The sequence below is a fragment of the Onychostruthus taczanowskii genome, unplaced genomic scaffold, assembly GCF_017590055.1.
Source record: "Onychostruthus taczanowskii isolate IOZ18803 unplaced genomic scaffold, ASM1759005v1 scaffold6, whole genome shotgun sequence".
Classification (NCBI taxonomy): domain Eukaryota; kingdom Metazoa; phylum Chordata; class Aves; order Passeriformes; family Passeridae; genus Onychostruthus; species Onychostruthus taczanowskii.
The window spans coordinates 15559338-15581997 of NW_024503679.1; the positions used below are offsets into that span (position 1 = coordinate 15559338).

At 40.3% G+C, this 22660-nt stretch overlaps 1 protein-coding gene across 7 annotated transcripts in view; it reads left to right on the forward strand.

Annotated features, from left to right (window-relative positions):
- The first annotated feature begins 4301 nt into the window (after window positions 1-4301).
- ASB7 (ankyrin repeat and SOCS box containing 7) overlaps window positions 4302-22660 on the forward strand; it is a 44094-nt gene continuing 25735 nt past the window's right edge. For 4 of the 7 annotated variants that reach the window (XR_005953727.1, XM_041418833.1, XM_041418835.1 and 1 more), the window contains exons 1-4: window positions 4302-4396; window positions 9785-9883; window positions 12999-13259; window positions 20286-20891. Coding sequence is in view for 6 of the 7 variants with exons in the window: in XM_041418833.1 (XP_041274767.1) it covers window positions 13049-13259; window positions 20286-20891 (817 nt within the window). In the remaining variant the exon portion in view is untranslated. Of the gene's footprint in view, window positions 4397-9784; window positions 9884-12998; window positions 13260-20285; window positions 21613-22660 lie in introns of those variants that run through there. The other 3 variants (XM_041418837.1, XM_041418831.1, XM_041418832.1) reach the window with 3 other exon arrangements.

Sequence of the window (22660 nt, forward strand, 5' to 3'; positions counted from 1 at the left end):
TATCATTATTAAACTTGTTTTGAAAATGCAAATTCAGCTGCACAAAACTGTCCCAGTGAGACATTAAAATGAAGAATTACCATGCTGGGAAGAAGTTCACAGTTCCAGTATTATATTACTAACATCAAAGTTCATTAGCTGGAATTAACAAACCCAAAGATGACTATTATTAGGGGCTACTTCTAAAGATATGAGAACTTGGATTAAATCTTTCTCTACGTTGCTAAAACTACTAGAATTTAAATTATTTTGTTACAGATGCCTCCAAAAACAGGCATAAAATTTCAGCTGCAAATTTTCCTCTGAACTGGCAATGTTCATTGCTCCACTGAGGCTGTAGAACTGGAAACAGCTCTCAAAAAAAAAAAAAGGAAGCCAAAGGAAGGACAAGTCCTGACTTCTACTGCACACAAGCTCAAGGTGGGCTGACCTCAAGGCCACGGCGATTAAAATTAAAGAATAATTTAAAAACAGAGTGTAAAATTTATTAAGAGCCAATAAAAACACTTAAACATATTCAGGAAAGGTAAAAAAATAAGTCTTTATCCCCATGTCCATGGAAGACATCTTTCAATCACAGCACTGGAATATTTGCTACAGCTTAAAATGAAAAGCTACTAAGAATTCAAATCTCTGTATGAAGTACGAGCACCTAAACCCTCACAATTTTCTGTCCAGTATGTAAATGGCCAGACAGATACCCCATCTTCTCAGAAAAAAAACCAAAAACCTTAAGAACATCAGGGTTTCTTTTTCACCTACATTAAGAACGATGCTCATCTGTAATATTTATCTTTTTAGAGCAGTTTTAACATGCTCTCTAGCCAGACCTCTTAATTAAAACCAACACACTCATTACCTGTATCTATGGTGAAGTTAGGAGTGGAACTAAAGTTGATTATAGGAATTTTCAAACTTTTTTTCATACTTTGCATACTTTTTGGATCCCCATTTCTAAGTCTGGCATAATCAACCAGGTAGAATTCCAGGCAGAATCCTGCAGCCATCCACCCATAGTTGGCTTTTACTTAAATACTGCATTTCCCCCTTCTTACCAAAGGAAGAAAATAGTTCAGTCTTCTAACCAGTAAGAAATTCTAAATATCTTCCCATCTATGTATCAGTTTTACCTGCATTTATCATCAGACCAAGTATTTTAAATTACTATTTCTTTTCAGCAGAATGTTAAAAAAGAATGAGATTGTATAAGTCAGTATATAAGGCATTTCTGTTCTAGCTTATAATCTTCACAAGTTTTAAAAGCAACATCAAACATGGAAAATTACACTTTCATTTTTACAGCCTGATTGTTTCATTGCAACTGAAGCGTGTATTGACAAAATGGCTTCCCAAAGGCACAAAGGATTAGAGGTAGACCAAGATGTGCTACCCTGACTCATCACTTCTCCCAACATCAGGAACCATTTCCTTCAGAAAAGGAATTAAAATTTGAGAGCATGAAGCTGCCTGCAGGAGTAATCTACAATTCCCTCTGGTGTGGTATTTTTAAAGACACATTCAGCAAGGGCTGACCTGAAAACCCCAAAATGTTACAGCATTTCCTCACCTGATAGAACCCTTCCCCCATCCTTTCCCATACTCCACATTTTGCTGGATGTTAAGAATAAATCTGGTATTTCAGGCAATAAAATCTCTTCATTTGCAGAATCTTTTCAGAATTCTACATAAGGTGGAAATTTATGACCTGAAACTTTATAAAATTTCTTCAGAAATCACTCTGAATATTTTATATGGCTATTGTTCCCATCCTTGAGCTTTGTTTCTTCCTAAATTAATACCTAATAAAGTAAAACTATCTCAACACACAGACTCCTGTTTTGAGATCAGCTTGAAGTATGACTTTATGTGGGGGCTGAAGAGATCTCACACACAAGTTCCCACGATCCAGCAAGGTGGTTAAGGCAGAGGAGATTCAGAACTTTTCCAGGACACCCACTGTGAGGTTTCAGCTCCACCACACCGTGCTGGCTGTGCCTCCCTGGATCCTCCCAGAACACATTTGTGTTCCACCATTAACCTGCAAACTTTACAAAAGCATCTCTAAGATATGTTTCACTCACGAGTTCACAAATGCAAGTCATTGAAGGAAATGAAAAATGAGGGGGCTTAAATTTTGAAGGAATTTACTTCAAAGAGGGAGAAAATATCAGACAAGGACTAAATTTGTTTCAGACACAGCACGAGAGTGAAGAGCTCAAAACTGAAGAATAAAGAAAAGCAGTGACAAACTCCAACCCTTATTTGTATTATTTATCTGAGTTACTCATGACAGCGTCTAAAAACCAATTAAGGCAACGCCTCACAGAGCCAGATTCCTGCATAAACAAAAGGGAATCGTTCTAAAAACCTTATATATAGACCGATCATGTAAGAGACAGAAAGGAAAACTACGCAGAAAGAAAGAAACAAACAAAAAACAAGGGGGTTTGTATGTTGCTTTCATCATTAATAATGCTTTAAAATCAAAACCAAAGTCAAGTGGAGCTGCAAACAGAATGGGGGAAGAAACTTATGACTCTTCACTTACATCCCTGAGTTATTGCATGCCACTATATGCCATTTGTGCTAGTAAAAAAAAAAAAAAAAAAGGAAAATGTGCTATCAACAATGTTAGTTCAGAGAAACTAAAAAGAAATTGTTCCCTGCAAGGGGAGTAAGGCCCTGGGCACAGGAGGCATCCGGAGGAGCTGCGGCTGCTCCTGGATCCCTGGCAGTGCCCAAGGCCAGGCTGGACAGGGCTTGGAGCAGCCTGGGACAGTGGAAGGTGTCCCCGACCACGGCAGGGGATGGAATGAGATGAGCTTTAAAGCCCTTTTTTCTAGAAAAACTATCCAAAGTTCCATCCTGTTTTCATTAAAAATTAAATCTGATAAAGCTAAATGAAACCTCAGTGCACGACTTTTGGGTGTGAATCTGAAGGCTCTGGATCTCTTTACAAAGAAATGATCGCAGAAAACCTCAGTCCACGACTTTTGGGTTATGAATCTGAAGGCTCTGGATCTCTTTACAAAGAAATGATCGCAGCCTTTAAGGAATAAAATGCACTTTGGACTCCTTGTACCTGCAGTGACTTCGCAGGCTCATCTCTCAATAAATAAGCTTCTGTTCAGTGCTGAAACACTGTAAACCGCCCCTAAATCAGTGTCATTTCCTTCCAGAGTTTCCAAACAACCTGAGCAGCGCGATCCCGGTTAACAGTGGCCCCTCAGCACGCCGCACGCAAGCTTCTGCTCAGTGCTGACACACTGTAAACGCCCCTAAATCAGTGTCATTTCCTTCCAGAGTTTCCAAACAACCTGAGCAGCGCGATCCCCGTTAACAGTGGCCCCTCAGCACGCCGCACGCTTTGGCTGCGATTCCGCCGAGCGCCTTCAGCCACGGCGGGCAGGAGCGGACCGGGACCCGCCTCACCGGCCTGGCCCGCGACACCCGGGGCGGCAGAGCGAGCCCGGAGCTGCCGCTCCTCCAGAGCCCTCACAGCCCCGTCCTGCCGGGATGAGGGCGGCCGAAGCCTCCCGCCCCTTCACCAGCACGGCCTCCCGGGCCGGCATCCGCACAGTGCAGAGACCCCCAGCCCCCGCACCCGCCCGGCGACCCTTCCTTCATTCACCCGCCCGCTTCTCCCTCAGCCCCTCCCGGGCTCTCCCCTCAGCCCCGCCCGCCACAGCCTCGCTCCCCAAGGCTCCGCCCCGCATGATCAAACCACGCCCATAAGGCAACAGCCCCGCCCCTCCTCGCAGCCCCCCGCCGCCCCTGCCCGCTCCCCCGGCGGGCTGCGGGCCGCCCCCGGGGCTGCCCGCGGAGGGGGGTCCCCGTCCCCAGCCCCCGGGGCGCTCCGGGTGCCTTGGCGGCCGCCGGGCCTTGGGGCTGTGCGCCGGGGCTCGGCCGGCTTTTTGTGTGTGTGTGTGCGCGGCTGACGGCTCCTGGAGCGTGAACTCCTGCGAGGGAGAGGTTTGGTTTCCCAGCAGCTCAGCTTTCTGGGTTACTTCCTGTCCCATTCTTTAGCACTTATCTTTACTTCCATTCCCTGGAGGAGCTGCCTTGACAGGGCAGCGGTGCTGCCGTTATTATCCCTTTAACTCCTTGGTATCCTGGGAGAGTGTCCTCCTTTTCCAGGAGAGATCCCGGTTTTGATGACTAACCCCTTTCCTTCCAAATTTGTGAAGGCTCTTCCTATTTTGCCCAGCTATTGCTTTTGTGTTAACCAATTCTGTTCTTCTTTTCTCTCTTTTATGTCATTGTGTGGCTCAGTTCTACTTTTTTTTTTTATTTTTTTTTAGGTTTAAGCTGCCTTAAAGGAGAATTAAAAATAGTGACTCCAAAGAACAAAATAACAGAGAAGAGAGAAAACAGCACTCAAAAAGCCCCCAGAAAGGTGATGATTCATTTAGACTCTCAGAGTCATCCTAGACACATGGTTTGGCTGGGATTGGGGCCTCTTGTGTTTTTATGGATTTGAATAGGTAGCATTAGATTTCTTTGTTCTTTTAAAACCTACTTGCTGTTGACCTTTTAAAGTTGGAAAGCTCTTAATCCCGTTTGAAGTACAGTTGCTCTTGTAACACTTTATAATTTTCCAGAATTATTCTGAAAATGTTGTTTTGATTATGAATTGCTACTTAATGGAGGGGTTTGTGTCTTCATCTCAGGGGTGTCACTTAAAAATACTTTGCTCTAGGTCGTTAAAAGGATCTTTTCTTTAAGTCTTTCCATAAATTTATGGGTTCAGCATTGCTTCTGTTTCGATTTTCAAATCTTTATTGGGGTAGGTCATGGTAAATGCATTGCATTGGTTTAGTCATACCTCACTCCTATGTGGGTCACTTTATTGTGTGTGTGTTGTAACGGAGCTGCAAAAATTGAAATTAATTTAATTGGATGGTGTCTGCTTACAAGTACTTACTTTTTGGGCTGAGATCATAGAAGATGATGATGCTGTTGGGTGCTTAAGGGGAAAAAATGAAAGGAGTCATGAAAACCAATGCTGCTGGTAGGAGGGAGGTTCTGTTTCAGGGGGAGAGCTGCTCGTAGGGAGAATTGCGTGCTTTACGTGGTGAGATGAAGAAATGGATCCTAGCAGAGAGAGTGGGGGGTGAATGATGTCAGTCAGACTTTTTCTGCATCCTGCTGTCAGTGTGCTCCAAAGGATGGAGACTCTGTGCCTTCTTCTAATGCAGGGTCTGTCTTGAAGCCATTTTAATCTGTTTCAAAAGTAGGTGAGCTTGGCTTTTTGGCTAAGATGCCCTCCCTGGAGGTCCCTCTGGTCTGTGTCGTGTTTTCAGAGATGTCACTGACTGTACCAAAACGTTGTTCATTGTTGGCAATCAGTTGTTTTTGAGCATTAGCCTGCAGGAGAAACAGCAGTATTTGTTGCCAGCAGCCTTGGTCAAGGCTGGATCATTTTTCCAATACAGATGTCTTTAGATTAAGACAAAAAGTGGTTGCTCTGTGTTGAAGATTAAATAGAAAATCCCTCTGTAACACAAGTGCAGCAAATCCCGAGGCACGCTTTGGAAGTGCAGGGAAGAAATTTTCCATGTTATTTTGATAACTCAGGACTAATGGCAGAACATGTGGACATGCCCAGTGTGATTCCAGGAGGGATTTTCCTGCTAATAGGTGAGGCAGATCAGTACAAACTTACCAGTTATTGCACAGCTGTTTCATCTGAATTTAGTTTATTGTAACTCCCATTTCCCAACCCACCCAGTGCTTCTCACATCAGGGCTGTAGCTGCTCCAACAGGACACCTCGTGGTGCCAACAATTCATGGGATCTTTGGGATTTATTCACAACAGGAGACCTAAGTTTTCATTTGATTTGTGAAGTTCCTTCCTAGTGTGAAATGCCAGTGCAGCAAAGTTTGATTCAGATGCAGAGACTGGAATTGAGTTCATGGGAATCAGGGAATTAACTTCTGGCTGAAATTTGCACGTGGTTTAAACAGGGCACAGAGATCACTGATGTGCTGAAGTCCTGCTCTTGATCCCTGGAAGAAATGCAGCATGTTGCCAGTGCAGCAGCCCTTTAGAGAAAGCTTTGGTCTTCAGGCTGTATGCTCATTTTGGGTTTGTTTTTCCTCATTGTGAATTCTCAACCCTTAAAGGAAATGTGCTGTCTGAGGGATGGTTTTGTTTTGTTCCAGCAATGCTTACAGAATGATATTATCCCAGTGAAATCTTGCTTTGTCCACTAAAGACATCCAACAAATTTTGTCCACTTGGATTCTTTTAGGCTGTGTTAAATAGAAATATATATTGAATGTACTTGTAGAGATTGTTGAATGACACAAACTCTTTAAGCAGCACTCAGTTGGTTTATCAGCTGTGCTCTGAGAATTAGGGCTGAAGTGACTCCTTTAATATGGTTTGAGCTCACCATTGGTTCCTGCTTCTGTCATTCCATGCAGTGTTGGTGTTTGGGTGCTCTAATGATAGTAAATCACGTGAAAATACATAAATCTTAGCAATTAACACTTGCTACAAATTAATTACTAAGCTTCCATCTGACTTTTGCTGTTTAAAACTTGGTGATAGCACTGCTGTAAGTTGGAGGAGAATTGGTATTTTTTGCTTGGTACACGAGGATCTCCAAGCATGCTGCAGAGCACAAGCTCCCTGCAGTTTGTCAGTGCACATCTTGAGGGAGGAGGTTCTGGCTGTGTGAACCTGATGCAGCATTCTCTACTGAAAAAAGAGCTGGAAGGCCTTGCTTTAGCATCAGCATTGAGGTCCTGCCTTCAGAAGGAATTGCAGGATTTTATTCTTGGGGCTCTGCTTGTGCTTAAGGTCGCCAGTGTATGGCTGGGGGTGCTGAGGATGGTGAGTGGTTGCTGTGCTTGCTGAAGGGGAAGTTTCTCTCAGGTTTGCACACCTGAAGTTGTTTGAGCTGGGTGATGTCCCTGATTCTCCATCAGGCCCAAAGTCAGACCTCAGAACCTCTCAGTGAGATGGATAATTGTGGTAAAATGACACCTCTGTGCTTCAGTTTCACCCACCTGCAGAATGTAAGGACACAACAGCTGCTTATTAGTGTGTAACAGCACCACCTCTAGTTCTAGGAACACCTGAAGTTGGTGGGGCACTTGTAGATTAACTCTTTTGGTTATTTTAAATTTCATATGTCCAAGCTGGCCTTACAGGAGCTCTCATGAGAAATGTGTAACTTTTAATGACACCTTGTGAGGAGTGAAGGCTTCTTTCCTTTGAAGCAGCAGTTCCTCTGTGGTGTTTTAGATTCATGCACTGTTAACTCATTGCTTTCAGGCCCAGCAGCTTGCATGTGTTGCTTGGTGATTTTCATTTCAGTCACAGGGATACCTCACTTGGGGTCTGGGCTGTAGCATGGAACTTTCAGCAGAAAATATATTTGGGATTATAAGGCTCTGTGAAATTTTGGTATTTCACATGTTACTCGCAAACTTCACGATTGGGGTGTGAGAATGCAAATGACAACACAATTGTTTGCCCTACTCTCTTGTCTGAAGAGCTCCTGGAATAGGAGCGTGAGTGACAGCTGAAATGATGGTTGTGTTTAGTTTGTCAAAAATATATTGACCATTTTTAAAATGCCATGTGAGTGAGAACACATTTAGCTTGTTCAAGCTTTGAAATGGGTAGGAGAAGTGAGTTGTGAGACTAATGAAGGCTGATGTGATTATCCTTATTCCACAGGGCTTTCCTTTTTTCTGTTGTTTATTTGACTTAAATGTCTCAGAATACTTCAACCACAGGCAACTCAGATCTACACTGATGAGGTCTGTGCCAGATACTAAATGTCATGTGTAATGGTACACTTCCCTTGTTGTACAGAGTTAGGCTGACATCCATAACTTATGGTCCTTATGCTGCTCTTGGGTGTGTAATCTCTGAGTTTAGGGATCAGGTCTTTCTGTCAGGCCGTGTGAATGAGCAAAATACTGAATTTTGAGGTCTTGCTTTTTGTACCAACCTTTAACTTTCTTTAAAGTAAGTGTATACATGTGTTGGAATTAATTTTCCACATGATGTTTGCAGTGACTTTAAAGAAGTGACACATTGATGTGGAAAAGTCTAAGATCTCTTTGACAACATGAGACATTATCAATAGATAATGAGGATGTTTGTCTTAGTGCTGCCTCTACTATTATTATTATTAGTGTTTTAATCAAACTTTGTTAAGTCATTGAGTGAGGAAGCTTTACTCTTACTAAATATGACTTATTTTTATTAAAGTTGCAGATCTTACTCTTGCCATATGCAGCTAATTTTCCTTTGGGGGGAAAAAGCTTGTTACTTTTTTAGTGGAGCAATCTGTTACCTTGTCTGTAGTCTGTGAAGTCAGTGCAATTCTAATTTGCATCAGCTAATAAAAAATGTGTGGGTTTTAAAGTGAAAATCATGCAAAAATTTGAAAAAAAAAAGGTGAACGACTGATCATCTATGCAGAAAAACAAGGCTAGAAATGTGATCAAATTAGGTCATGGCAGTGCAGTTTTGTGCAGGGCTGTAAGCATATCTGAAGACCTTCTATGTTTTATCTTGGGAAGCAAAGCTCTTGAAAAATGTGCATAAGAGGGATAAAAAGGGCTTTTTTTCATCCTCCTCTTTCAGCTATCATTGTGAAAGCATGATTTTATGTTGCATTAAGTGGCAGAAATTTCAACTTAATCTGAGAGCTGCACAGTTCATGGAACTGCTCTGGTGCAACTCGTTTGCAGAAGAAACAAGTCACAGTTGGGTTTGTGTGATCAGCTGTACAATTAAGTATTTAATGGTTTTATTGTTTATTACATGATTGCAGTGCTCAGATGAGATAAGGGGGCCTTTCACTAAAAGTTTGCAGCCAAAGGAAATGAAAGGTCAGATAAAGGTGTACAAAGAATTAGTGAAAGAACAGTGATGAGTACAGGAGGAATGGTCTGGGGCTGATCCCATTAACTGCAGGTGACAGGGGGGATGAGGAGGGGCCAGTCTGAAGGAGGAATCTGCACAGGGGTTGTAACTGGCTTTTGGTAAACCTTGATTCTAAAAGGCTGGTTTTTCTTTATGAAGAAAAGGGTGAAGATTTTTGAGCTGGTGGTTTTCTTGTACTGTGGAGGTGGCTTTACCTGTTCGTGAAACGCAGTGTGTGTCAGCTTGAGCTGTCACATGAGGGAGAGGAGACAGGCTGGTGGCTCTGCAAATCCAGCTGAAGGACACAACTCAATGGTCTAGGGGCTCAGGTTTTATTCCTTACATAGGGAAACAGAGATGGGATGGAGATTTAAAAAAAAAAAAACAACCCAAACCTCATACAAAAACAATAATAAAAAAACCCCACAAACAAATAAAAAAGCCCACAAAAGTAGTTTGGGAAGAGCTAAATGGATCCTGAATGTTTTTCCTGGCATCTGACTCCCACAGGGAGATGTTGAGCAGTGAGGCAGAAGTACCTACTGTAACCTTTGTATCCATTCTTGTTCCATACAGGAGGGGCAGATACAGGTAATTATTAGAGAAGGGTGTAGACCATTTCTTCAAGGTTTACTCCAGACAGGAAGCACATCACTCATTTCTCTTGTCTTCCATAAAATATTCTCTGTAGCCTTTTCCTCGTGTGGCAGAAGCAAACTCTGCCCTCCTCAACCTCTGGAGGACTCTTTGATAATGATAGAAAACACACTTTGGGTCTTTTCTGACATAGCTGCATGAAAATGTAGCATTCTCACACACAATCAAAGTAAAAGTAAGTAAACCTCTGGCTTTTATTCTTTACAACTAATGTGAAATACCATTTTTTTAAGGGGTAGCAGGTTGTTTGACACACATGGGCACAGAAGATTATGAACAGTGAAGACAATGAAGAGTGGGACATCCATCAAAGAGTAACAACCTCTTATAAGGTAATTCAGGACCACATTGAGTTTATCCTGTTGTACTTGCAAAATCAATTAAGTAACTGTTGCTGTCCTCCATTTTCATGGCACTATAAAATCATTATAACCAAGAATATATAGGTATATTTTCCCCCCCTGTGCTTCCTTTCATTTTTTTACTTGCATGCAGAAAGCCAATATGTAGCAACCCAAATGCATGCTGAGTTCTGAATGAGATTGATTACAGTTGCAAAACATTAAATATTAAATGCCAAAGGGCTACTTCCAGTAGTCCTCTTTCTCTTCTCCAAAGATTGATGTCTTAAATGGGGCTCTGCAAACAGGAGTTTTAAATGATCTATGGAGCAGAAGTAAAAATGTTTTCAAAGCTGGTGTGTACCTAAAACTATCCTGAAACCTTTAATGTTATGGTTAAGTATTCTTGTCATTTGAATTTCATTGCTTGCCATAGGGGTGAGATGGAAGAGTGGATATTTACAGAAACTGTGCAAGTGATAAAAGGAGCTGCCTGACTTTGTCTTCTGCTTTGTATGCTTTAGTACTTATGTACTTTAGTACCAGCTAATTTGAATAAGCTCTGCTAGTCACATGCAACATATGGAGCCAATGCCAATTTTTTATAATGCTGCATTGCAAATATACCCACCAGCTGAGAAGTGTGAGAGAGAGAGCTCTGCTTTTCCTCAACCAACTGTCTTCACAGAGAGTTGCAGGGGGAAGGAATACTGCTGGCCCTTCAAATGAGAAATCCCATTTCCCTTCATCTTTAGTCATCCCATCTCTTTCTCTGTAGCATTTTGAGCAACTAGCCTGACCTTAATTTTCAGGATCACTTGAGGGCTTGCAAGTATTGGTCCTTTACAAGAAAGGACTGAAAAAATGGCATCATAAAGTTTGTTTGCATTAAGTTTTGATCAGGTATTCTCAGTTTGAAAAAGAAAAGTTTTCATATCTTGTTTTTGTAGATATTCAGAAACTAGGGCTAAAAGGGACATGGTCTGAATTGCAATTTTTTAAGGGTTTTGCATGACTCATCGTCATCAGTTAGATTCTACTGTCAGTTTTCACCTGCAAATCCAAAGATCTTACCCTTGCAGCTGGAATTTCATTACCAGTGCTGTTAGTGGTGTGATGCAGAGTGAAGTCAAGCTCGCTGTCTTATAGGTGAGCATGTTCTGAAGTGCTAATTGGAGTTTAGAAAAGAGCTTAGCAAAATCTTATTAGAGTCAATAGAAATACTTCCATTGTCATCAGATTAAGCAAGTTTGATTTTTGGAATATGCTGCAAAAGCTGACCTATTGAGCTGGCAGTTGCTGCTTTGCAAATCCCCTTTCCTCCCAGTCTCAGATAATGAAGTTCACACTGTAAAACAAAACAAAGCCAGTTTCTAAGCCATGTATAACATATGGAGCTAAAAAGTCTTCTTTAATAACCCTATGCTGAAGTAGTGATTGTTGCCATACATGGTAAGCTGAAGCATTTATAAATGTCAAAGACAGGCGTTTGCTGTGTGTAATTTCCATATCTGCAGGGTAAGTAGGGTCACTGGAGCACCTGTTAATTATGAGTTTCTATCTCTCCAAAAAGCAGATAAAAACTTCCATACCAGGGGCACGAGGAGGTTGCAGAAGAGCAAATACACACTGTGCCTTTGTCTGCAAAGTTGGCAGTGATTGATGCTTTCACTTTTCTCTTGTCTGTGGCTATACCTGCATCACAGGAAAACAAGTGTCCAGTGGGATATGGAGAGTGACTGCAATTACTTTTGAATGACCTGTGGATCACGAGGATCTGGAAGTCTTTATGATACCTAAAAGAAGGTTTAGGTGATGATGTCTGTTGACATCCTAAAAAACCAAAAAATTACTGTAAATTTTAAGTTTTGCTTGGAATTCATTTTCACCATTAGGACTTTTCTTTATACTTTAATGTTGATGAACTTTTCAGGAGTTTTTAATCTTCTAGGTCTGTGTTGATATCCATCCACGTTTGAATATTTTCTGAGGCTCCTATTGCTCAGCATTACCTTTCTCATACCCTGATTTTATTCTTTCTTCTGATACTCCTTTCTATTTTAGGACTATGGGATATAATACACAATGTATGTGAAAATGCAATCACTTAACTTTGTGTACTGGGGAACAATCCCTAAATACCTGTTCATTTTCTTGCCCCCAAGTAGAACTACAGGTGGTACTTTTCAAACAGAGCATGGAGGACATACTATTTCTCTTTCCCAATGTGTGCTTGTTTCTAGGCTCTTTTACAGTGGCTATTTTAGATACCCTTTTGGCCCTGCTCTTATGTACTGTATCAAGGTAATTATAAATGGAATTATTCTGACATATGTTCTCATGGTGTTTGACAGGACTGTAGTAACTTCACTTAAATGTATTTCAGGGCTCATAAAATACTACCCTTGTATTTGATTTTTGGAACGTAGAAGTTCTTTGCAGCCTTTGTGTACTAATTAAGTGCTCAAGCCAGAATAAAAACAGAAGACTAATTAAAAAAAAAAAAAGATGAAAAAGGAAAAAATATAATTAAAATTTTCAATTTGAACATTAGTGTTACTAATACATGCAGTAGGTGACAGGATTCTATTGGTAAGATATTTTCACTGAAGCTTACAAGAGGTGCATTTCTAGAAAAATAAAGAGTATCATAGCTCAGTTACTGTAGCAATGCAGTGGTGATTCCTGCAACTGTTTGGATTATCCATTCCTTAGTCTGGATAATCTATTTAACCACTGTCTCTGGAGGTAGTGATGTTAACCACAGTGTGATTTTGAAATGAGTGGTGGGTTCTGAAGATTTTTCATTTTGCTCATTGCTCAGTTGCTTTAGTTGTGAACTGCTGCTTGATGCTGTCACTTCTGAAGAAAACATTTACTATTTATAATGTGCAAGTGTCCTTTTCTTTTGCAGTTCAGTGATGTCACCATGTACTATGATTTTGCTAATAAGAGTGAGATCATTTGGGCTTTATCCTCTGTGTAACATCACTTTTCTCAGCATGCAGACAGAAGTCTTAGCATCACATTCCATTAATCCTTCTTTTCCTACATACCCCATTTCTGATCCCAATCCTAATTTATTCCTGCTTCCCATTGACTGAAGGTGACTCGTGTGAGCTCATGAGGCTCCTGTAAAGGCCAGACTCAGCTAGGATGTTACACCACCACTGCAGGAGGAACCCTGAGCTGCAGGAAGAGTTGCAGATCCAGGCTGCCGTGGCCGCCGGCGATGTTCACACCGTGCGCAAGATGCTGGAGCAGGGATATTCTCCCAACGGTCGGGATGCCAATGGCTGGACCCTGCTTCACTTCTCTGCAGCAAGAGGCAAGGAGAGGTGTGTCCGTGTTTTTCTGGAACATGGAGGTGAGTTCCCCACAGAGAAAAGTCTTTGTACTCATGTGTATTTGTTTTGGTTTAGGGTAAATTTGGGAGAGAGCTTTTAAAGGGTTTTTTCTTTTAGAAAAGTAGATTTAATTGGTTCTTTTCTTAATTGGTTTGGGGGGAAAAACATTTTTTTGGAGAAAATTGGGAAAATAGTTAATTAAATAATAAAACTTAAATACTATTAAATAATAAATCTTGTTGTTTTAAAAGAGATCATAAACTCAGGAGAGTCTCTTTTTGGGGTTGTAGTTTGGCTTACTTAGTCTTTTATAAGTTTTATTGGCATTGGAAATGTTGTGGCTCAGGCCTGGCTTGGTGAGCTGTAGCTGTGAGGTTTTGGTGTTTTTTTGGGTGTTTAGTTTAGAGTAGGTTTAAATAGGTTTAAAAAAAAAGGAAAAAAATCTATAGTTTAGGGAACTTTTTTGCTTTAGCTAGTTAAAACTAACTAAAATGAAGGAGAGTTCTGTTTTGCTGTCTGTCTATCTGCAGACAACAACAGTTTAGGAGTAGTAATGTGGAGGAGTGAGTGCAGTGTCTGAAAACAAACTCCGCGCTTCTTCCTCCCCCCTTCACTCTCTGGAACAAGTCTTAAAGGTGCAAAACTTATTATTCAGCATAAACAGAACAGATGATTGGGGATAGAAGCATCATATAGTCAAGCCAGGACATCCTCTGACACCTTTCTTTCCCAGTTTGCACTGCAGAGCTTTCCAGCACTGGTTAGATATCAAAATACTTCTGGTTATCTTTTGTAATTATTTCTTATTCTTTTGTTCCTAATATCTGTTTATTTCTGATGCATACTCTCTGAATGACATCATAGCTTAGCTTTATATTTTAATAACTATTTCCCCCCAGCATTGCCTAGGAATTGTTGAAGGACTGAATAAGCATTATGAAAATAGGGCATTATAAGGACTCATTATAAAATGAAATGCACTCACAGCACTCACTACAGGGTTTTCTTCTCTGTTAGGGGGTATTATTAGAGGAAGGCAGATCCCTGAATTTAAATCCTAGGGAAGCTTGTTTCAGATTCTAAAGCAAGTTAACCAATTGTATTAAAGACTAAATTTAATATAGGCTTTAAGAGAATCTGCTAAATTTTATGAAAACAGTCCTCTTTGTGCAAGGACTTCACTGTCGCTAATCCAGATGAATTTACAGCTCTCCTACATCCAGCCACAATGAAACTTTATTTCAAGAACTGACTGAGTTTTGTTGATTTAAGTGGTACTCATGTGGGTGATGATTATCATCCCTGAGGTGGTACAGTCAGAATTTCTCATTGCTTTATCATCTTCCAAGGCCACCTGAAGCTTTAGAAAGGGATCATCCTAATCTTTTAAAGTGGTACTGGAGAGGAAATCAGTAGATGTTCTCCACGTTCTGATCAGTGCTCTTGAAGAACAGCATCCTCTATTCTAGCACTGTTCTTACCAAATGAATGATGAGGTTTTCAGTCCCAAGGAAACTGAAATGATCTTTCTGATGCTTGGTGTATGTGAGCCATATGGACCCCTTGTGTCTGTCACTGGGTTTGTCAGCTGTATGGATCATCCTGAAAGTGGAGTGGCATTAACAGACTGTGGTAATGGTACAATCAGTGATTTGTTCCTTAAGAGCAGTGGTGAAATACAGCCTGAGCAACTGGACTGTGGATGCACCTACTATAGATTGTAACCACATAAAAAGGGCAAACCCTCATGGCCTTCTTGGAAGGGGGGAAAAAATATATATTTACATATATTATATACCTTTCAATTCCACTTTTTAAAAGTAATATATGCAGCTAATCTCAAGCCTTCAAAAGTTTAAGGCTTTAAATCACATACATTGCTTTAAACTTTTTATCTGTAAGTTTAAAGATGATAAAAACCCCCAATCCCTTCTGTATTCCCATGTATTTTCCTTTTATAGGTTTTCATAACACATAGCTGCTGATGCAGTGGTTTGTTTTTATTTTTGTTGTTACTCTTTCCCATACAAAGTAGCAGCTGAATGTGATGCCTCATGAAAACTGCCTGTAATGAAACACCTTTGTCCTGAGGCAGCTTGGAGTTGAATCACCAGGATGAGAAAGTTGAGTAACAAATAGTGTGAGGTTTAGTCATCCACAGCAGCTTCCCTGCAGCTGAGCCTCGCTCCCCAAAGTTGGCACTGCCTGCTTCCTTGCCTCGTTTTCCCTCAAAACAGAGGCATAAAAACAATGAGTATTTATCACATAATAATCTCACAAATGAGTTATTAAGTAGCAAGTGAGTTGACTCTTACAAGCTGAGTTAATCATGCCACCCTCATTAGGGAGAGGTTTGTGTCTACCTTTGCTCATGTGGTCTCTATTTTTCTCCCTCTGGAGTAGATTGTTTCTGCTGCTGGTGCTTAATCCCTGTGGAACAAAAAAACATACTTGGGTGAAGGAAAGAGTCCTTTTCTGTTGTGAATCTTATGGTAAAATAGAGAGTATTGAAGTATATATTGGTAATAAAGTGACAGTGAGAGGGAGCCTGTGGGGTTCTGTGGGAAAGAGGGAATTGAGATGGGAAGGAAGGGGATGGCTGGTGGTGGTTGTGGCTGTCTGGGGGGGTGATGGAGCTGAGCAGAGCTGGGAATATTTTCATGGGGAAAATAGGACTGGGAAAACCACAGTGGGCTGTTGCTGAGTGTAGAGTGCTGTGCCTCAGATCTGAGATGCTGCAAGGCTCCCAGCATAGCCTGCTAGTGGGATGGAGGGTGAGTTGGGCTAATAAAGGCTGAGAAGGAATCTGGTCACTGACCTGGAAATAAAAAGTAGATTCCTATGGGAGTCATGACCTGTCCGCCTCCTGCTTTTGCTTTTTCTCTTCCATCATTGCTCACCAGCAAAGAAAAGAGCCAGAGGACAGTGTTGTGCATGCAGATTGGCTGATTTGAGTGGAGGTGGTGGAACAGCAGGAAGCTTTTTATTATCTGCTGAGGAAGAAGACACAGATAGATGGGGAAAATGCAGAAAAAACAGTCCAGACTAAAGGATGAAGCCAGCAGAAATACCAATTAGATACAGAGGGGATAAGTCAGATAACAAATATTATTTAGAAACTGGTGAAATGCAGAAAGTTCATCATAACCATGGAGAAACTTAGTTTTCATAAGAAATAGTGAATTTTTACTTTCTTTGTGTGTTTGTCTTGTTTTATTAAAATGAAGATTCTATGAAGCCATCTCTTCCCACCCATAAAAACGTACAGTCACAAAGCAACACCAAAACAGAGAGTGTAGTTTTTAGTAATCTTTAGTAATCTAGCAAAACAAGCCTGTTTTCTCTTTAATGTACTTTGTAAATTTTTAATATGACCTATAGAGACAGACAATCCAAGACTGGACAAGAAATATGTTTTATTAATTTCCAGGCACCACTATTAATGTTCCAACAAGCTAAAATCTTGAAAGTGCTCAGTTAGCTGTCCCTTGGTGATACCTTCTCAGTATCAACTGAGCACTTTCTGGTTATTCATATTAAAATGAAGAAATAATTCACTAAAGCTCCTAGAAATGAAATAGTAAGAGAAAGTAGCCAAGCAGCCGTATTTATTTATTTTAAGTCTTGGCTTCAAGGTATCTCAATTTTAGTAAGGTCAGGCAGAATCTGGGAGGATCTAGAGAATGCCAAATGCTCACCCCCTCTAAGCTCCTAAAGTGTTTCTGTCTCTGAACAGTAATGCTTTCCTGGACATCTTCTGTATCAATGTTATCTTAGGAAATTCAAAACAGAAGCTGCATGTAGCCATGCTTCTAAACCTTATGGTCAAAATTAAGCCCTAGCTGAGGGAAATAAGCTTGAAATAATAGAAGTACTCAAGCTTAAGCATTGCTTTCTTGGCTTCCCAAATTACTGTGATGGAGTGACCTAAGGAAGGTATCAAGAATAAAGGAAAACTGTCCCACTGAGCTGTAAATTGAAACTCTGAAATATGGGTCTTTTATTTATGAATCTCTATGTTCTCTATATTGCAGTATTAGAAAGAGTTTTATTAACAGTGGACTTTAAATAACTATTTAATATCTAGTTTAGGTGCCCAACTTTCACATGAAATAAAATAATCTCAGTATCATTCAATGCTACAGATTTTCTATCTGAAGTAACTTGATTGCAGTAATTGGTACCCTTGATAAGCTTTTCAAGGTTTCTGCCATTGCATTTTGACTTATATTTAAGAACATTGGAAGTGACCAAATGCAGTTGTTCATGTTTCTGCATTCTGCTCTCCCCATATTAATGGGAAGCCTGGAATGAAAGAACTGTTTGACAGTCAGGATGGAGATGAGATGGAGAACTGCTGGCAAGTGCTTGATCCATTTCTAGCTAAAACTGCCAGGTAGTTTTTACCCCTCTGCAGATTCTAAAAGGTTATCTGAGAGTCATTCCCAATTCATTTCTACCTTGCTCATGTTCCAGGGGAAGAGAGTTTCTTTACAAAATGATACCAATACTGAAAATTTTAGAAAAATCAGCCAAAAGCCCCACAGCAGCACAAGTTCTTTAGGCAGCATCAGCTTTGGAGTGTTACTTTTACTAAGACAGGGACTGAGTGGATGGAATTTGTTTGCAACTTCATGCAGGTCCAGCCCCTGCTAAAATCTCGTGTGAAATTCGGAAGTTTTCCAGGAGGTGGCAGCAGGACATTGGTGGAATAGCAACAGACATTTCGATCCTGTTAAAATTGTTTCTCTAATCCAGAGGCAGGCTGTTGGCTCACTAGAAATCCATAGTCTTAATGGGAATTAAAGTATATTTTCACGAGGTTTTTCTAGGGGGTTTGTTATGGAAAGGTTGGTTGTTTGTGTTGCTTGGTAGCCCAACTGTGAGGTTTTTTTCCTATCCTTAAGAAACTTCTCTTACACGACTTAGTAATTTTTTGGTTCACTTTAGTGGTCAAAACCAATTATATTTGGAAGTAAGGAAGGTGTGGAAAGGTGCTTAAAACTATAGGTAAAAGGCATCCTGGTGTTGCAAGGAAATTGTTTGGTTTGGATTACAGCAATCAGTATAAAAGTGCATATGGGTGCACATATAAAAGTTGGGCCATATCTGCTTGAATTTGGAAATGGCACTGATTAAACAGGCTTGTGGCAATGAGCTGCACCTCATTTGGGGGTTGAAATGATGCTTTGCATGCATTTTGCAGTGTGGGAGAGAGAAGGTGCAACTGAAAGAATATTTCTTTTAAAAATGGTTTTTGATGGAAGACAGCTCTGGCTGCTGCTGTCTCCTTTCCAGCATGTCCCTCTTTGTCCCCAGTTCTGCCCCTCAGGTTGTACCATCCCTCTGCTTGTTCTCATGCCTGTTACCCACTTCATTTATCACCACTCAGAAGTCAATGTGGAATAGTCTGAGCTATTGTGAAGAGAGAGACCCTGGGAGCAGCATCACTTTGAATTATTATCTTTGTGTGGGTTGTGCTGATTCTTTGCTGCATTTTGGACATGATCACAGTGCAGGTTAAGAACACCCATTCAGTCACTGGCTACATTTTCCTGCTGAGCTGTGGGTGCTTCATTCATTCCTTTAGCTCAGGTTAGTGTGACTTTTCAGAGCACTGAAACTTCTGCTTTTCATGGGAGATGAGGGAAGTTGTCACTAGCAAGGAACTAAACTTTCCTTAACATATCCCTTATTTCTATGTTTATTCCTATTCTGTGCACTAGAGGCAGTTCTCACATCTTATTTCTCTGTGTAGCCATGCTGCATTCATTTTTATGTTGGTTTTTTTGGTTAGTTTGTTTCCTTCCTCTCCATCTTCTCTTTCCATTTAGAAATATCCTTAAAGTTGCTGGATCGTCTTTGCAGCTCTATTCTGTACTCCTTCCTTCCAGTCTTTTAATTTTGGTATAATATCTGTCTTGATGTTACCTGGATATGATCACAGTGGGTTGGGAAGCTTATTCCTGTTTTGTGTTTGCACCTTTGTGTGTTCAGATGTGTTCAGTCTAGGGTAGCCTGCAATTAATATTGTTTTGAACTTAGAGCAGGTCTTCTGGTGCAGATGGTATCTAACTTAGGTTGGGAAAGTGTTCAGACTTCCACACTGTAGTTTGTACTTTTTAGTGTCCAACAGCAGCACCCATGGATGGTGGAAGGAGAAACTTCACATCCTGGCTTGTTCTCTAGCTGAGAAATGGCACCTTGCCTTGGGTAATTAATTAGTCACTTGTAGAACAAGTTTGGGTGTCCTGAGGAAATTAGTTAAATTGATTGGATTATTTTAATTTTTAGATTAATAAATCAGTCTGAGTGTTTGTGCTATGTGAAGGGGAAATAAATCTGTAATTACCTGTACTCTGCACTATCAGTTTATCTGATTCCTTTCAGAAGTGAGTTTTTACATTCTTGAATTCTTGTGAAACTATAAATTCAGAACAGGTTCTAAACAGATTCATCATCTATGAAAAGAGACTTTATCAAGATAATCTAAAATAACATATATCCTACATGCTTTGGAAATCCTGCAGACCACAGAGAAACATTTTACCTAATACAGCATTACACCCTAAAAACAATACAATGCTGCCAGACCACAAAACATCCGCAATTTGGGACAGCAGATGTTTCTACACATGCTTCTTTTTAAGACCAAGAAGCAACACAAGGGAAAATAAAAAGTTGAACATTGAGAAAGAAATGTAATATTGTAGAGCTGGGGGAAAACTGGATGGACAGAGAGATTTGAGTAATTAGTAATTAATTCCTAAGAGTGCTAGGAAGATGTGGAAAAGTATTTGTCAAACGGAAACATATGTATGAGAAACAAACAAAAAAAAATTCTAACTCGTTCTTAAATACAATTTTAATTTTGTCTTAAAAATAGCACGTTCATGAAAGCAAGAATCAGTTTGAAGTACAAAAAATCCTGTCATGCTATGCCTGGAAAGACTAGCAGTTACTGTTTGAATTTTTTTTTTTTTTTTTTCCAGCACCAGATTACCGTAACACCTTCTAATTATTTTTACATTTTATTTTAACTTCAGCTGATCCCACGGTTAAGGACTTAATTGGAGGCTTCACTGCTCTGCACTACGCAGCCATGCACGGCCGGGCGAGGATTGCGCGCCTGATGCTGGAGTCTGACTACAGAAGTGACATTATTAATGCCAAGAGCAACGACGGCTGGACTCCCCTGCACGTCGCTGCTCACTACGGCAGAGACTCCTTTGTCAGGCTCCTCCTGGAGTTCAAGGCTGAGGTTGATCCGCTCAGTGATAAAGGTACTACACCACTCCAGCTGGCCATTATCCGGGAGAGGTCAAGCTGTGTGAAAATCCTCCTGGACCACAATGCCAACATCGACATTCAGAATGGTTTCCTGTTACGATACGCTGTGATCAAAAGCAATCACTCGTACTGCCGAATGTTCCTCCAGAGAGGGGCCGATACAAACTTGGGGCGCTTGGAAGATGGACAGACACCCTTGCACTTGTCTGCTCTTAGAGATGATGTGCTTTGTGCACAAATGTTGTATAATTACGGAGCAGACACTAACACAAGGAACTATGAAGGACAGACCCCACTGGCTGTTTCAATAAGTATTTCTGGAAGTAGCCGACCCTGTCTGGATTTCTTACAAGAAGTGACAAGTATGTATGTAAGGGAAGTTAATCACAGGACACAATGTCCTCTAAAAGCCTTCTTTGAATTTAGCCCCCAGAAAAAAAAAAAAAAAAAGCTTCCTCTCTGCCCCTTGATGCTATTTAAATGCACTAGAAAATTTCTGGGAAGGTGAAGGGATTGTGATACTGGGAATCTCTTACTCGGCAAAGGAGCTAATGTTAAGTGTACTTCATTTAAATTAGTTTTGTTTGAATATATCCAGGAAGCATTGATTTTAAAAGAGTGAACTGTAAAATCTCATTTTATTTCTGGCCTTAGCACGTAAGATTTTTGAGTTTGGTTTTGTTGTTTGTTTAGGGGTTTTTTAGTGTCTTTTGTTTTGCTTTTTTATTGCCATGCAAATCCTCGGCAGTTGATGGCTTTTTCATCTGCACTACAACTAGGGCAGAAGAGAGCTTTGGCTGCTTTGTGTTCTCCCACATTCCCTCCTTCCCTCCCTTAAACCAGACAAAAAAATGCCACAGTTCATTCCTGCAACTTGAAGGGGTTTCTGTGCTGTGTAGCTTTGATTTGATTTTGTTGATGCCTTTGAAATAAGAGAGATTTTAACTTCTGATATTTAGAACAAGTATTGGGCTCTGAATTTCTGGATCACTTTTGATTCCCAGTTTTTGGCGTACTAGATCTACTGAAAGTTTTCCTCTCTCAACGTGGAATGCTGTACTAATGTTTCATAATCATAGTATTTCCTAAAGCATTGAGGAATTGCTGATAAGCATTTGGCAGAGTTTGCTAAATCAAATATGTTAAAATGGTCTGGTAAATTATCATCCATCTAGAATGGTCTCTGCACTACAGAGGATGTGGTGTTTCATATATCCATTTTTTTTTGTTCCCTATAGCTTTTATTTTTTTGAATGTGGTAATTTTTTAATGAGAATTAGATAACCTATATATTCTGTAAAGAAACTGAAAGTCAGTGTGGGCTGGAAGTGAATCAGCTGAGATCTGTTGTCAGTAGCTAACATAAATAAGCATTTGGAATTTCCTTGCTTTTTCTGTAGTGATTTGTGGTGTTGTTTTTGTTCATATCTGAAATTGAAAGAGAATTTCTGGAAAGGTGGAAGTTGGTAATAAGATATACAAGCAATTAAGCAATTTTGGTTTAATTTGCCTGCCCCTTCTCATTCAAGCACATTTCTTTCTGGTTTCCTTTTTGGAAGCCTCTCACTATATAGTTGCAGTGTCAGGGATTTTAGGGATTTTAGGAGATGATATAATATCCAGACTTGCAGTTTCTCAGTCATAGGATGTATCATTAAGCATGAAAGCTTAGACTGCTCCCGTGTTTCCTCAGTGTCTAAAGACCAAAGGAAACAGATACTGTAACTTTCAGTTTGCAGATTCCATACCTTAAGGGTTTAATGTTAATGAGAAGTAAATTCTGCTACCAAAAAAAAAGTAGCTTTAATTTGTGGCCAGTGTAACAGTGTTGGAACTATCCCACTTCTGTGCTGTTGGAGGGAGAACTGGGAAAGCAGTGCTGACAAAAACAGCTCTCTGCTTCTGAGCAAATAATTATCAATGTATGTTTACAAACCACTGTAAACAAACTCTGCTGCCCTTTTTGTAAATATCCAAACACTGTCTTCTCTGCTTTTCATGAATAATTACTTTAATAAGATGCTGTATAAGAGATGAGATGGGTAAAGAGCAAGCTGGCATTTTGGTAGTGGAGTTCCCAGTTCAGTCTGACTGTACAGGGAATTGTTGAGATCTCATGCTGTAGTACTTT